General features: G+C 51.4%; 1 protein-coding gene across 2 annotated transcripts in view; it reads right to left on the bottom strand.

Moving 5' to 3' along the window:
- The window catches only part of SLCO2A1 (solute carrier organic anion transporter family member 2A1), an 80,847-nt gene that overhangs the window by 11,734 nt on the left and 53,613 nt on the right, over positions 1-15,500 (bottom strand). For both annotated transcript variants that reach the window (XR_014308084.1, XM_082718955.1), the window contains exons 4-9: positions 7,958-8,185; positions 6,966-7,064; positions 4,766-4,902; positions 2,933-3,011; positions 2,228-2,392; positions 1,001-1,190 (exon numbers count right to left, since the gene is read on the bottom strand). Coding sequence is in view for 1 of the 2 variants with exons in the window: in XM_082718955.1 (XP_082575081.1) it covers positions 1,001-1,190; positions 2,228-2,392; positions 2,933-3,011; positions 4,766-4,902; positions 6,966-7,064; positions 7,958-8,185 (898 nt within the window). In the remaining variant the exon portion in view is untranslated. The remainder of the gene's footprint in view (positions 1-1,000; positions 1,191-2,227; positions 2,393-2,932; positions 3,012-4,765; positions 4,903-6,965; positions 7,065-7,957; positions 8,186-15,500) is intronic.

Here is a 15,500-nt window from a genome sequence, read left to right as displayed (position 1 = left end):
GATTTCATTTATTTATTTGAGAGAGAGAGCAGAAGCAGGGGCAGGGGCGAAGGGAGAAGCAGGCTTCCCGCTGAGCAGGGAGACCAATGCAGGGCTCGATCGCAGGACCCCGGGATCATGGCCTGAGCTGAAGGCAGATGCTTCACTGGCTGAGCCACCCAGGGGCCCCTGCGTAAATAAATCTTTGAAAAAATAAAAAGACTCCTAGTGAGAACCACCGGAAAGCTCAAAGTCGTCTCAGTTTCTCTCAGTCCATAGTCAGCTTGCAGAACAATACAAACCGGGTAGGGGTTTGCCCTGAGCAATCCTCCCTTCCCTCATACCCCTCACGAGCACTGAAGGGTAGTTTCTCCAAGTGTTGCAATCTCATTAGGCAAGACCTAAAAGAAGAGGTGGTTGGAAGGGGCACCCAGGAGAAAGTACACGCTCCTTGCTCAGCACCCTCCCCTCACAGGCCCCTAAAGCTCTTGCTGAACATGAAGCCAGACTTCAAACTTGGGGCCAGATTGCTTTATGCCATCTGACAGGTATACTTTACCTGCCCTCTTCCTCACCTGCCCTAATCTTTGGTTTCTGACATTGCTTTCATTGTTCTTTCCCAGATCTTTTCAAGTCCCCGTCTCTCATCTTTCTGCAGCAGCTCAAGAAGACTTTGTAATTGTAGCCGGCACAGAGCGGATGCTAAACATAGCTTATTTCCTGGTTCCTGAGGCTTGCAGCCCTACAGATTCACCCTGAAACTCAACTAATTAGTTTTTGGTGCTCCTTAAAAAAACAGAGCCCTGATCCCCATGACTGGTGGCCCACTAGAACCCTCTGATTTCTTCTCAGGACTGAGCATACGATTCAAGACCTCATTTTCTACGTTGCCACATAAACGGTTAGATCAAAGAGTGAAAAGGAGAGCAGAGAGTTGAAGAAACAGAAAGGAAGACGATGGCAGCCAGATCCAGGCTCTGGCCTCAGCAAAGGGGATCTTCTCACCTCTCACTCCTCTTACCTGGGGGGATAGACACCCTCGACAGTGGGGGTGGAGCATCCCATGAAGAAGAGTGGGGCGCAGAGGACCATGGAGATGGTGATGATGGTGGCAGCCACGCGGGGAATGGTTTGCAGAGAGAAAACAAAACGCTTCATGAGGATTCCTCCAAACAGCATTCCCAGCGCTGCAGCAGGAAGGTTCACAGCACCTACAGAAAAAGAGAAGTGGTCTGGGTGCACAGGACTGGGAGTGGGGGCAGGACCAAGACACTGGGCTGAACTTTGGATAAGGGGCATGGCTCCCTGAAGGAACATTTGATACATCCAATTGCAATGGTACTAGCTGACATTAAATGAGCACTTACTATTTGCCAGGCACATCTAGCACATTGCCCTGCTTATGCAAAGAATAAAGAAACAAGTGAGTCCTTGCAGCCAGAGGGAGGTGAGTTGACGGTGCATTTATTAAGCACCTTTCGTTACCTGGCCCCCCATTGCATTCTCACTGTGACCACATGGGTCACACGGTGGTGCCCCTGTCTAATGTGCTAGCTGGTAACTGAAGGCTAAAGGGATGAGGTCACGGCCAAGGCCTTGACCACCTTGCCACATCCACATGGCCAGGCTCACCTGTAGACGGGGCTCAGTAGTTCACTTTGGTGCTTAGTGGGACCACGTCAGTACTTCTCAACCTCAGCTGCACAAAACACCAATGCTGGGCCCCACCCAGAGACTCTGCTTTCAGGGACTGAGCATGGAGCCTGGCCATCTGTATTTTTTTAAATTTGTCCAGGAGATCCCAAAGTGCAGCCAGGGTGGAGAATCACCGGGCCGCATACTCCTTACCCAGGTGAACGTATTCAGTTCCTTGGTGAAGAAGGGAAAAAAACCGCAAGGCATTTTGCCTAACCTCAAATTCTAGCTTCTCTCTTTCCTCTTTTGCCCCTGGTGATGTCAGGGCCTTTGGGAGGCTGTCAGACTTCCAGTCCCTCTGATGGGGAGGAAGGCAGACCCTGGCCTCCACCCATCCCTGCCTGGAATGATGGGGGCCCCAGAGATCTGCCAAGAACATTCTAGATGGCTAACCAGGAAAAATGTCCTTAAAATTCTTTCCTCTGGCTCTTGTCTGTGTCCGGTCTGACCTTGCCCCTCCCTGGATGGGTGGAGGAGGGTCCAGCTGCTCCCGGAGGCAGGGCCCAGGCAGGGTCCCCCAGCTCCTGTAGCACCCCCACCCTCCAGGACTCACCGATGAGGAAGTTGGCATAGGCCGCGGAGGCGCCATACTGCTTCTCTAGGAACTTGTTGAGGAAAGTGGAGAGGCCCGCGATGACCGAGGAGAAGGTGCACTGGGCCAGAACCACCAGCATGAAGAGTGGGTTCATCAGCAGCTTCAGGAAGATACGGGGGAAGCCTGCAAACAGACACTGTCAGGGCCGGGCCCTCATGGCAGTCATCACAGGGCGACCTTGGGACTAGTCACTGCCTTTCCTCCTCCTCTAGGCAGCCCTCCTGTCTTCCTCAGGGCAGATCTAAGGCACCAAGAAGTTCAGTGGCCGGGGGCACGCAGCTGCCCGACTCCCACTCGACATGCTCACAGGCTAAGTAAAGTGAGGGTGTGCCTAGAAGATACCAGGCAAAGCCTGGCTAGAAATAGAGCTAATGCCAGGAAACTCCTCCCCACATGACAGCCACCTCTGTGTGAAAGGAGGGGAGAGAACACGGGGCCTGGGGCCGGGAGGCGGGGCCGACTCTGCTTACATCTGAGTCTCTTGGAACCTGCACAGAAGCAGGCACCAGGACCCCTGGCAGAACCCCTCCTGAGAGATGGGACCACCTGCTCTTACTGCGACTTACCACACACCACACCACATGAGCTGGGGCACCCCCGACCCTCAATGCAAGCCAGCAGTCCCCCACCCCGCCCCAGGGCTTTGTGGGGTCCGTTGGTTACGTTTAATGAAATCCATCAGGGAACTTCTTGGCTTGGCATCGTCCATCTTCCTTGCTTCATCCTCTATGGCAGGAGACCTCTGCGGGCAGCGAAGGGGGAGAATGTTAAGGCCCAGGTTTCCTGTAGTGCCCCTTCCCTGTGCCCCTGCTCCTTCTGGTCTGGTCTCGCTGGCTCAGAGACGGCAGCACTGAGCATCCCCAGGTGTGTGGGAGGGCGCGTAGAGAATGATCTCTCCAAGCAAATGCCACCTGCATGTCCATGGGCCCCGTGCTTTGGCTGCCGGCCAGGACATGTCCGTGCCAAAGCCTCCGGAGAGGCATGTTATTCGTGTCTAACTTTCCCTTGCCTGATGCCAAAAGGTGTCCAATCAGATCTCACCCCTTGTCTGTCTGTCATGGCTATACCTCTTCCCATCCTCAGATTTCACGGGCTGCAGGCTTCTGGGATACACTGGTCTAGAATGACCTCTGTTTCCAGCTCTTTCTTACTGTCTCCTCTATAGAGTCTCTGCTTCCTTCTGGGCCCAAAGCTGAGTCCTGCTCAAGGCTCCATCCTGGACGCTGGCCCACACTTTCTACCCATACCACCTCAGTGAGCTTGCCTATCTTTTGTGAACTCATCAGCAGCAGCTTTGAACCCCTACCCACGGTGTGAAAGGCTCCCGAGCTCTGACGCCATTAGAGCTCCCTGGGAGAACCCACCACCAGGCATGGGAGTCCCCACGCACTGAGTGCTTACTCCACACTGGGCACCACGCCCAGGCTTCCACATGTATCAGCTCTCATCATAGCCTCGGCTGAGACAGGTGCTCTATCTCCAGTATGTTAGAGGAAACTTAGAAACAAGGGACCTTGCCAAAGATCACTCAGCATCTGGACCCAGACTCAGGTGTGCCTGACCCCCAAACCACCACGATGCACTGACAACCTCTGAAATTCTTCCCCAAGCCAAGCGGAGGCCCTCCCACCCCTGCCCCTCTTCCTGCTGCTCCGCCTAGATCTCACACACCTCACTGCCAAATGTTGAGCTCTGGCTGTGGCTCAAAACCTTGATGCTAACTTCGGCCCCCTTCTCCTCCAATATGCCCACTGCTGAGTCCTCGGCACCCTCTCCAGGAATGTCGCCCCTACCCTTGCCTTGACTGCCCGGCAACCCCCACCCTGGTGCTCAGCCCCATCCCACATGTCTACACAGGCCTCTTCAGATGGCAAGCCTTCCCTCCTTCCTGAATCCCCAACCTTGACCCAGCTGCCATGTTGTCCCCTGCATGGTCATCCAGTCACTGCAGCACCCCCGAACTTTATGGGATCATACCCTATGCCTAACATCAAGGCCCCATTGACACTTCTTGTCTCTATTTTCCCTTCTCATCCTTTTCTGACTTCCTTCCCAGCAGACAGGGCCGGTAGACACACCAAAGGTCTCTCTGCCCACAGTTGGCTTGCTCTCAGCCCACCCTCATGCTCTACAGCTCCAAGGGTCTCCTTCCGAGTCAGTCCTGCAGGTTCACACATGATGGGCCAACTGTGCCAGGTCATATATTCAGCTTTTCCTGACTCTTAACTGTGAACTTGTTGTTTCCCAAACTGTGTTCCCTGGAACCCTCCAGATGTCTGAGATGCTGATGTGGTAAGGGAAGGCTGGTGAGAGACCATCTCTTGGAAATTCACCAGCACTCTTACTTCTCCAAGCCTCTGAGGAGTCCTGCACCTTATAACTTCTCTAGATTTCACCCAGAACTTGCTTCACTTGTGGAAGCTTCTCAGTTCATTTTTCCCCCACCTCCCTTTCTTGAACTCTAATAGGCAGAGTCATGGGCACTCAGAACCTTACCTCTGCTTCCCTGAGCATTGTTCGAGGAAAGAAAAAAAAGGGGAAAGAGGTGAGAACCAAGGAGCCTGAGGAGATGAGCAGGCCCAGCCACCAGGCTCCAATCCACCGGGGGTCTCCGGGGCTCAGGTTAATGACAGCTGGAAAGACAGCAAAGGGAACAATTGTTTTCTGGATGAATGTGGGATCTCATTTTGCTGGAAAGAGGGCCTCTGATCAGGAGGACTTTCTTCCCATGATGAAGAAGAGGTAAGCCATGGGCTAGAGTCTGATTCAAGACAACTTGAATGGCCCTCTCCAGGCCAGCTGGTTTGCAGAGCATGACAGCCAGAATCAGAGAATCCCCAGGCCGAAGGAATCAGAAACTTGAACTCACTTTATTTTATTCCCAACCCTTGGTAGGAATAATAGTGAAGGCGGCTCCATCCACCTACCTCCAACCAATCAGAAAACTGAGGATCAGAAATGTTAGCTTTGTCTTGGTCCAAGGTCAAGGCTGATAAGTATGATCTCCTTGGTTAATTTTAAACCCATGTCTCCCTGATGTCCAAACCTGCACTCTTAACAACTGAATGCTACTGCCTCCCAATTTTATTGATCCCTAAGAAAGGAAGACCCATAGTCCTTTGGAGCCTGAGGGAACAACCATCATCAGATTGGGTTGCTGAGCTTCCAAAGGAGATACTTCCAGCAACGTCTCCCACCTGCAGCTACCAAGTCTGCCATTGTGTCTCTCTGTAAAGAAACTACGTAGGCATGGAGGGAGGGAGATGATAGCAGAATGGCCCTCAGCCAAACAAAGCCAGGCATCACTGGGCACTGTCCCTGGTACTGGGAGCTCAGCTTCGAGTCTCTTTGGGCAACTAAGAGGCAGGAATCAAGTGCCAGTGAAAGTACCAGTGAAACGGCAAAGATGGCTTGACCCTGAGGCAGAAAGCTCCCCCCAGCTTTTCCCTGTCATGTGAAGTAAAGGCAGGGGACACCTCAAGGAAGACATCATCGTCTGATGGCCCCCAGGAGCAGCAGTTTTGGACTCCGGCAGCACAGTGGCTCTAATGCCTGTCCAAATTCTTTGTGTGATGGGAAGGCTCCAATCTGCGTGCCAGGAACTGGTGGGAGTATCATTCCTGTAAGTCTGGCTCAGACCTGCCTTCTAGCCACATCTTCCGGCTGGTGGGAGGGAGCTTTCTCTATCACCCCCACACTCCACGCAAGTTCCCTCTCTTGGCCTTGTCCAAGTATTCTTCTCCATCTGGAAGGCAGAAATCCTCCCCCATCCCCTGCCCCCAATGAGGCTCAATGCAGCTGTCAGCGGCCTGGGACGCCCTCCCTGAATGCCTCAGGCAGGAGCCCTGTCTCCTGCCTTGGAGCTTCCAAAGCACTTCACCTGCCCCTCTGTGAGACTGGCTCTCCCTGCCCTCTGAGAGGTGGGCTGGCATCAGAGCTTACAAAGGCCATGAGCTCTTGCAGGATTCCCTGGGGGGCTGCCCCCGTGAGGGGTTACCTGGCCTTTAGAACCTATGTCCTTCTCATTCTAAGATACACAGTGATTTCGTCCATACCATTTTGTGAAGTATAAGAGCTCATTCCTGTAAACCTCTTCATATAGATCAGGCATGTTCTAATCCTGACAACGACTCTATTGTATTACCCTTAGGCCCATTTTACAGATGAGGAAACTGAGGCACAGAAAGATGTAGAAACTTGCTCACAATCACTCAGCTGGTGAGAGGCAGAAGAAGATTAGACACAGCCCATTTACTGCCAGTGCCCATGGAGTCCCACATGATGTGAATCGCATTCCATGTCTATATTTTATGTAGTGCCTCTTTTTTATCCTCAAAAGAGCTCTTATTAAATCTTTTTTTAAAAATAATCAAACACCATCTTAGAATCCAAGGACTATAAAACTATTTTTAATACCACCACCAAGATAGGCAGCTATGGTGGCAACTGCTGAGGTCCTGCCCCAAGTCTCAAGGTTTCCTGCTCCAGACTTCCTAAGGAAAGACAGGGACCTGTGCAAGAGGCAGCATGAGGCCCGGTCCCAGCTGTCTGAGGCTCGGCAGGGGTGACTGAGTGAGGGCAGGAAGAGGCCCAAGCATGTGGATTTAAAGCTTCATTTTCTGCCCTGCCTGGCTGGGGCTTGGGGAGGTTGTTTCATGGAACCAGCAGCAGACTGGGCATCCTTGCCTACACTCACCTGTGTCCACTCTGCCGTAGTCCACGAAGATCTGTAGCATGACAGAGCCCAGCAGGTACCCGAAAGCCGGTCCGAAAACAGAGATGGCAAATAAGATGGCTGGAGGGGAGAGTAGGAAAAGGAGGCTGAGGGAGCTTGAGGGAGTGGGTCAGCCCCAGGTTTGCCCCCTAGCTGAGGGATTCCTGAGCTGTCACCCCGTCTGTCCTCTGGCCCTCACAAGTCCACACCCAGGGCATTTCCCATAGACAAGACCAGGATCACTCAAGATCCTGAGATGTGCAGAACCAAAGTTGCTTCTCTTGCAGCCAGCTGCCAGAGAGACCCACTCGCCAGGAGGGAAAGCCTCCCCAGCATTTAGCGATTCCTGCTGGGCATGCTGGTGGCCCAAACTCCCCGCAAGTACAATGCTGGGGGCCCCAGCAGCAGCTGTGGGGCTACTGAGCCAGTGTATGTGCTCTGTCTAGTATGGGGCATAGGCCTCGAGAATGCTCAGCGAGGTTTGTTCTAAGGGAAGGATGGCAGCAATAGATGATCATTTGTTATGTGCCTTGTTTGTCCTTCCTTGAGGCTGTCTGGTCCCTAAGTGGATGGTTTGGGAAGATGCAGGTACCCCAGTCTGTGCCGAAAGGATTGGACAGCAGCAGTTCCAGGAGCTGGTAAAGGAGCTCCCCGGTGCCCGGTGTGGGGCTACGAGGTTACATACATTGCATATTTAATGCCACGGCGGCCCAGGGCACAGATACTATTAGCCCTGTTTTGCAGGTGAGGACCCTGGGGCCCTGGGGGCCAGCCACCTGCCCAGGATCACAGTTGGTAACTAACAGAGCTGGCCTTGCAACCAGATCTGTCTGCACCCCCCCAAAACCTCGGCACTCCTCTGCTGTGTTGTGGGGCAACAAGGGTCTGACCTCCATTCAGCCCCTTAGTGCCTCAGCAAGTGCCACTTCAAGACTAGGCCCCCTCCCTGCAGCTTCCCCAAGCCTGTGACTCACAGATGTACAGGGGTGAGTTGTTGGGCTCAGAGAAATCGTCCACATAGGAGATTCCGAACGGTTGAATGGGCACCGTCCCAATGCCTGCCAGCAGCTGGGCCACCACCATGAGACCCCACATGCTGCTGGTCTCCTTCCGGGAGTCCTGGGTGGTGCTATGGCACTTGCTGGGGGGCTGATCCTTCCAGTGCTTCTGACAGAGCTCGGCTTGGAAGTGGCTGCTGTTCCCTGCAATGAGAGGGCGTGCTAGTCACCATTTGGTCTTCTGGTTCCACCAGCAGGTCTCCAAACCTGCCTTTCCTCTCAGGCCTTTGGGAAGTGACTGTAGACACAGAGGTCAGAGTGTGGCCTTTCTGTTCTGGGAGCAGCTGTTCTTGGGTGGGAGAGGAATCTTCCACCCATGGCTGTCCTCTATGGGTACAGGTGGGGAGCTGAGCATGGAGACTGAAACCGTCATTCCCGGAGGAAAGGGTCACTCTGTTGAAAAAGGGGGATTCAGGATCAAAACCCAGGCTTGCTGGCCTGAAGCGCCCTGTGCTCAGCCTCAGGCTTGGGGTTCCCAGGGTGTGGCTCTCTTTAGCAGGACAAAGGCCATTCTGTCTCACAGAAGACAGTGTCAGCCCTACCTGGGATGCATCCCTCCTGTGTCAGGACCCTCGGAGCCTGACTCCTGGATAAGCTTGGCAGTGTGTCACACAAAGGCATTTGATGTCCTTACAGAAAGTGGGCAGCAACCAAGGATCCTACAACACGGGGAGTTGGAAAGGACTTGAGACTGTCTAGTTCAAGCCTTCCTATTACAAATGGGGAGCTGAGGCTGCACCCACAGGAGCCAAGCTGCACCTTGACACCCTTCTGTGAGGCTCCCAGAGATTCCCATCATGCCACGAGCACCATGTGGTTTGTGGCTGCAGGCACCGGGCCTGGCTGGACTGTCACTTCCATGTGGCTGTTTTTAACTTGGCCCACACTAGCCAATCAGCACTTCTCCAAGGCCTCGCAAGCTCTTGAGGGCTCCCTTGCATAAGATCTCTTCTTCTCTTACCTTGTCCAAGCCAATGGACACCACTGACATCCCTGATCTTGCTCTATTTTTGTTCTTTTCACACTAACATAATCCCATTTAATTCTCATTGGAATACTCCTAGAGAGGGTATGATCTATGTGGGCCTCCAAGCCCCACAGAGAGGAAATTCGAGCGCTGCAGACTGGATCTGCCCCTCTTGCTCCACTCTGCCCCAGGCTGCCCTGGATGATGGGGTGGGCGGGCCTGCCCTCCTCATCCCCCAGGATGAGGGGATTCTCTCCATCCCCCAGGCATGCACGCCCCGTCCAGCCTGGCCCAACCCTTACCCCTTCTACACTGGTATTTGTTTCATAGGCTACATTTGAAAACTGCTGGGGCCTACAGAGCTATCCCACTGAACAGGAGGCCTGTCCCAGGAACAGCAAGGAAGGGCAAGAGGAGATGTCTTCTTGTCAGAGTCATCCAGACTGGGGGAAAGTTTGGATGCTGAGTCCTAGAAAAATTCCTGGGCCAAATTTCGTCTATCCTCAGTTGGTCAGTCATTTGGGAATAGTGACTGTGGGCAGGAACTCTGCTGGGGTGGGGGACAAGGAGGTGACCGAGACAGGCACAGGTGCTGCCTTTATAAACGCCTCGGCCCACTGCGCTACACAGCTCACTGAAGAAGCAACCACAGTGTCGCCTGGTCCAATCCAAACCACAACAAGATACCCTCTCACGCCCATCAGGATGGTCATTATCAACAACAACAACAACAAAAACAAATAGGAAACATCAAGAGTTGTTCATATAAGATGGGGGAAAAGTTTGTACATTGCTGGAAGGAATGGAAAATGGTGCGGCCACTATGGAAAACAGTACAGCAGTTCCTCCCAAAACTTTAAATACAACTACCATGTGATTCAGCATTTATACTTCTGGGTATATACCCAGAAAAATTTAAAGCAGGACTTAACAGATACTTGTACACCAGTGCTCACAGCAGGGTTATTCACAAGAGCCAAAAGGTGGAAACAATCCAACGTCCATCAACAAATGAACGGATAGACAAAATGTGATAGATACATATAATAGAATACAACTGAGCCTTAAAAAGGAAGGGAATTCTGACACGCTCTGTAGAAAATGGAAGAACCCTGAAGACATTATGCTAACTGAAACAAGCCAGACACAAAAGTACAAACATCACAGATTCTACTCATACGAAGAAATGCAAATAGGCAAATTCAGAGAGACGGAAAGTAGAATGGTGGTTATCGGGGGGCTGGGCAGGCAGGGGAATCAGGAGTTAGTGGTACAGCTTCAGTTGGGAAAGATGAAAAGTTCTGGAGATGGATGGTGTTGATGGTTGTACAATAGTGCGAATGTGTTAATGCCATTGAACTTTACACGTCAAAAGAGTTAGAATGGCAAATGTTATGTTATATATACATATATATTACCACAATAAATAATGATGTAGCCTGCTCCACACTGAGTCGGCAGAGGACAGGGAGTAGGTGGGAGAAGCGCAAACCCAGTGTCGCTGGGAGAGGGTGTAGGAAAAGATTCCTGGAGAAAGTGGCCCTGAGCTAAGAAGAAGCAATGGGAGTAGACGAAGATCAGCCTCAGGAGGACTGGGGAACAGCAATGGGAGGGGCTCAGAGATAAGGGTGACACGCTCCATGGCACAAACTGTGGCTCGGTACGAGCTGCCCTCAAGTAGAAGCAGGGTGAGTCACGGCTGCTCCTGGACGCCTTGTGGGTGCTGGGAAAGGGCACGGACTGTGTCAAGAAGGGTCAAGGGTCTGTGACTGTGTCACAGAAGGGTCAAGATCCTGATGGGAGTGGTGCAATGAACACATTGGAGGCATTAGACCCGTTTGCAAGGCCCACGTGTAGGGAGTGGAATTGACCCCCAGAAGAGCTATTTTGGTGATAAAATAGGTGAGGCCGTGCATTGCACACAGGACAGCAAGGGCTGGCCGGCTCTGCGAACGTGCAGACCGGATGCACAGCCCAGAGGCGGGCGTGTGAGACACACAAGGCCAGGCTGGCTGCGGGAGCATGTAACAAATGAAGGCCTGGAAAATACGTGTTTTCTTTTAAGAGTTCTTCTAGTCCTCGATCTCTCTGATTCTTACTATTTTACTATATGCACATTTATGAAAACACTGTTGCCGGCTTGAAGGGCAACATCATTTTCTGTGGGACATGTATGGTCACTGAAGATCATAAAAATGTCGACTGGCTTATTCAGCCTTCGCATGGCACACTGCAGCGTCCGCCAGCACCACAGAAATCCTCAGGAAATTCCACCTGATGAAACGTCCAGGAGGCAAAACTCTCTGGGGATCATGGTCTGTCATTATCTTTTAGAATGTCACACTCTGTGTCAGGAACTGCCTTTATTAAAACGTGTACTTTAAAATATAGGCCATTGGCCCCAACACCCAAGTGTGTGAAATTCCTCTTTGGCTCTTCCACATTCTGAATTGATTCAAGATCTCCTAATCAACTGTCTTTTCCTTATGCCAGCCCTGAATGGGGCCAAATCCACCCTGGCCCAGGCTGTGACTCATGCAAAATTCACCTGCAGAAGAGCAGGCTTCATTCCCCAGGAGCGCTGCCCACAGGGAAGCCGCATCTGGCTGTCCTGGGGGCAGGGAGCCCCAGAGCCAGGAAGAGCAGAGGGCGGTGGCTAGGACTTGCCACCCCTGCCTTGATGTGAGCACAGGTGTTTATACCAGAGACAGGCACAGTGTGGACTTCCAAGAACTCATGCCTGGGACTCTGGCAGTGAGGGGCTATGGCCAGCTTCCTCTGGTCAGAGTGGAGTTGTCTAGAATTTAGACCCTTAGGTTTTTCTCTTTAAAAATCTAGGGGACAGGGATTGGTGAGCCCAAGGGCTAGAAGAAAGGGGAGGAAAAGACCTTGTGTCGGAAGACCTTGGTAAAACTGGTGATGGGTGGGGGGACTCAACTTTCTTTGGTCCACTCCACCCCTCTCCTCCCTGGAGTGGATTTCTCAGCTTCCTTTAGGAGCTCAGGCCCACATGAAGGGAACAGAGCCACTTCCCCCCATTTTTCAAGCATTCCAGCAAGGCCCTGTACCCAGATACTCTCCATTGACTTATGGAAGCATATCACCCTCCTCTTCTGATGTTGCTAGTTCTGACCTTCCCACCATGTCAAATCCTGTGGTGAGGTCAGAGAAATGCCTGCCTATTCCAGCCACCACAGACTCCAGAGGCTGCCTGCCCACCCAAGGTCCCTTGCCTCCATCTTGGAGAACCCTGAGAATGGGAGGGAGGGGAGTCTGTTCATCAGAGGGATGTCAGTCTGTTTCTCATCTTCCCTGAGGCCAACTTCTGGAAGGCTTAAGTTCATCAGAGCACATTCTTTTCCCACAAGACACCAGAAGTCTGGCTGTGCCAGTATTCACAGGGCTGTGAAATGCTAACTAGAAACAGGCTGGGACCTCTCTCCTCCTCCATCTACCCCAGCACCACCCCAGCTGCACGTGAATCAACCCTCTGACTCATTCCACAATTTAAAATCAGAGTTTCAGTTCTAATTTCTGGACCCCTCAGTGGGTTTGGAAAGATAGGAGACTCTGTGGCAGGAAGGTCTATTTCCCCAGAGTGGGATCTACAGAGACAAGGTAAATCTGGGCAGAGCAAAGTCTAGCCATTCCATTGTTCAAGGACTTACATTCCAGGGGTAGCCAGGCTGAGGCCAGCTGGGGGGCTGACAAGGGTAGAGAAGGCCTCTGCACAGAGATCTGAAACTGGGTCTGAGAGAGGACCCTGGAAGGAACAAGCAACATAGGAAGTCCATGGCAAATGGGGCTTTCCTCTGACTAGTCATGCTCATCATTCTGGTAGAGGAAAGAGAGTTCTTCCAGGGAACAGAAGGGCAGCAGTGAGTTCTCCTTCAAGTCATGTTCCTTGAAAGCCATGCATACCTCTGTGTTCAGAAGGGGGCATGGTTTGCAGATGAGTAGGGTCAAGTGAGGCAAAATCCAAGCCTCAGAAGCAATCCATAAGAGAATAATAGGAAAAGGCAAGGGGGTGTTTCTGGAGAGTCTTCTGGAAACATGTTCAAGGTGCCAAGCCCTTAGGCTATCAGCAAACCCCTGGAACTTCATTCAGAATGTTCCACTCTGAAGGACCTATTTCCTAAATTCAGCTACTCAACAGTTCTTCCCGAAAACTCTGGCAACACCCACTAGCAGGCCTGGAACAGACTGTCCCAAACTCAGACATGATTTGAGGTCTCAAAGTGGTTGTTCACACATCAGAAGTGATTGGGTTCCCAGGGCAGTTCACAAAGCTTTGTTATTCCATAATGCCTCGATAATAATATGTGGTCTCTTCCAACTAGACCAAATCTCCACTTACAAAATAATTTCTATGGGCATGAATTCTAAGTTTCATTCTGGAACACTAGAAAACTGTTCTCCCCCTTCTGCACCAGCAGAAACCAACAGAGTTAGTTTTGACAGTCTGAGACACATCATAGGGTAGTGAAAGTGATTCACAGTTTGAAACCAGACAAATCGAGTTCAAATCTCAATTCTACCACTCACTGGTTGGGGGCCTCTCAGAACCTCAATGTCTTCATCTCCAAAACAGATATCATAATACCTACCTTGCAATATTCTTATTAGGATTAAAAATCATGGGTATATTATAATCTGGGGCATAGTGATTAGATAATACCAATTTTCATCCAGAGACCAGAAACTTTGAGAAATTAAATGAAGAGGGTGGATGGTGGAACCATGGAGACAGGCGATAAAGCCCAGGTTTCTAAGAACCTGGGGGCTGGGTCTAGAAACTAGAGACAAGTAAGGTCAGTGCTGATCACCAGCAGAGGATGGATTGTAATAAAGGAGCTGCCTGGAAGGGTTCATATTTTTGAAAGAAAAGAGTGAGCTCAGGGAGTGGAAGGAGAGCTTTCCTGGGTTCTATTCTCCGACTGAGTTTGCAAGACTAGTTCTGAGGTTGAGGCTGGTCACTCCATCACACACTGAAACCCCACCACCAGTGGGGACCCCGGGGAAAGCGCCTACTTGTATAAGGAGGCCTGTGACCAATGAGCCAGACATGAGAGGGCCAGTCCACTGCACATGATAAAAACAAGGCTGGACGTTACCCTACCACTGAGGGGCTTTCCACATCCACACCCTTGGCCGTGCACCCCAAGGAATCACCATTAGGTCAAGGAAAAAGGAATCACCTGGCCTGGTTCATCATCAAAACTATTTCTTAATGGATAGTAGGGATGGAAGCTCTACCTGAGTGAGAAGGATGGTGGCTGAAAGCCATTTAATTTTAATGTTGGAAGAGATGCGAACTTAATATGCACCCCCAACTGGGAGTGAAGCAGGACTTACTCTTCACAGATTGATTCAACAGGCTGATGAGGAGCTCTTTGGGAAAAAAAAAAAAAAAAGTGCTTAGCTGAGCCAACATGAGTTCATAAAGAGCCATTCATGCCAAACCAACCTCATTTCCTTTGTTAGTGGGGCTCGCAGGCCAGCAGGAAGTTGTAACATGGTGTTACTTGACTGGAGGAAGCCTTTTGACAAAGCCTGTCATGATAGCTTGGTAGACAAGATGCGGACACGTGGCTGCAGAGTCCTCTGGGGAGAACCGGCTTAAAGCGTGCCCAGGGCTGGCAACAAGGGCCCGTGTGACCCGGGAGATGACCCTGACTGCACACCACTCAACACTGTTGTCACAGGCTTGGGTGAAAGCAGGAGCAGCTGACAAATTAGGGAATGACACAAATGACACAAACTGGGAGGAAGAGTTAATAAGACAGACCATAAAAGACTCTTAATCACAGGAAACAAACTGAGGGCTGCTGAAGGGGACGTGGGTGGTGGGGGATGGGGTAACTAGAAGATGGACACTGGGGAGGGTATGCGTATAGCAAGCACTGGGTATTACCGAAGACCGAGGACTCACTGACCTGTACCCCTGAAACAAATAATACATTATAGTTAATTTTTTAAAAGGAGGAAAAAAAGAGAGTCAAAAGCCTGAAAACTTAAAATTAGGCTTGAGGCTATAAGGAGGGGGCTCCAGTCAAGGAGAATGAAGCTAAAGGAATCAGTCTGGGCTGCTATACCCAAGTATCCTAGACTGGGGTGGCTTAGAAACAAGAGAAAATTATTTCTCACAGTGCTGGAAACTGGAAGTCTGAGATGAGGGAGCTGGCACAGATAGGTTCGGCTGAGAGCCTTCTTATTCTGTCCTCACAAGGCAGAAAGAGAGTGAGGGAGCTCTCTGACCTCTCATGAGGGCACAACCCTCATGACCTCATCACCTCCCAAAGGCCTCCCCTTCTACCACCATCATGGTGGTTCTGGCTTCTCTTTGCTGTTTTCCCCCCTTTAGATCTGAGCCTCACATCCTTTCTGACGGTGGCCCATTCAAGCTGTGAATCCTGAAGAGTGCTTCTGTCCTTGTCTCTTGCTGGTTTTCTGCCTCCTGGTGGATAACACACTACCCAGATATGTCTGGTG

This window comes from Mustela nivalis (assembly GCF_964662115.1).
Source record: "Mustela nivalis genome assembly, chromosome: 1".
NCBI lineage: Eukaryota > Metazoa > Chordata > Mammalia > Carnivora > Mustelidae > Mustela > Mustela nivalis.
This window is presented reverse-complemented; position numbering and strand designations above follow the sequence as displayed.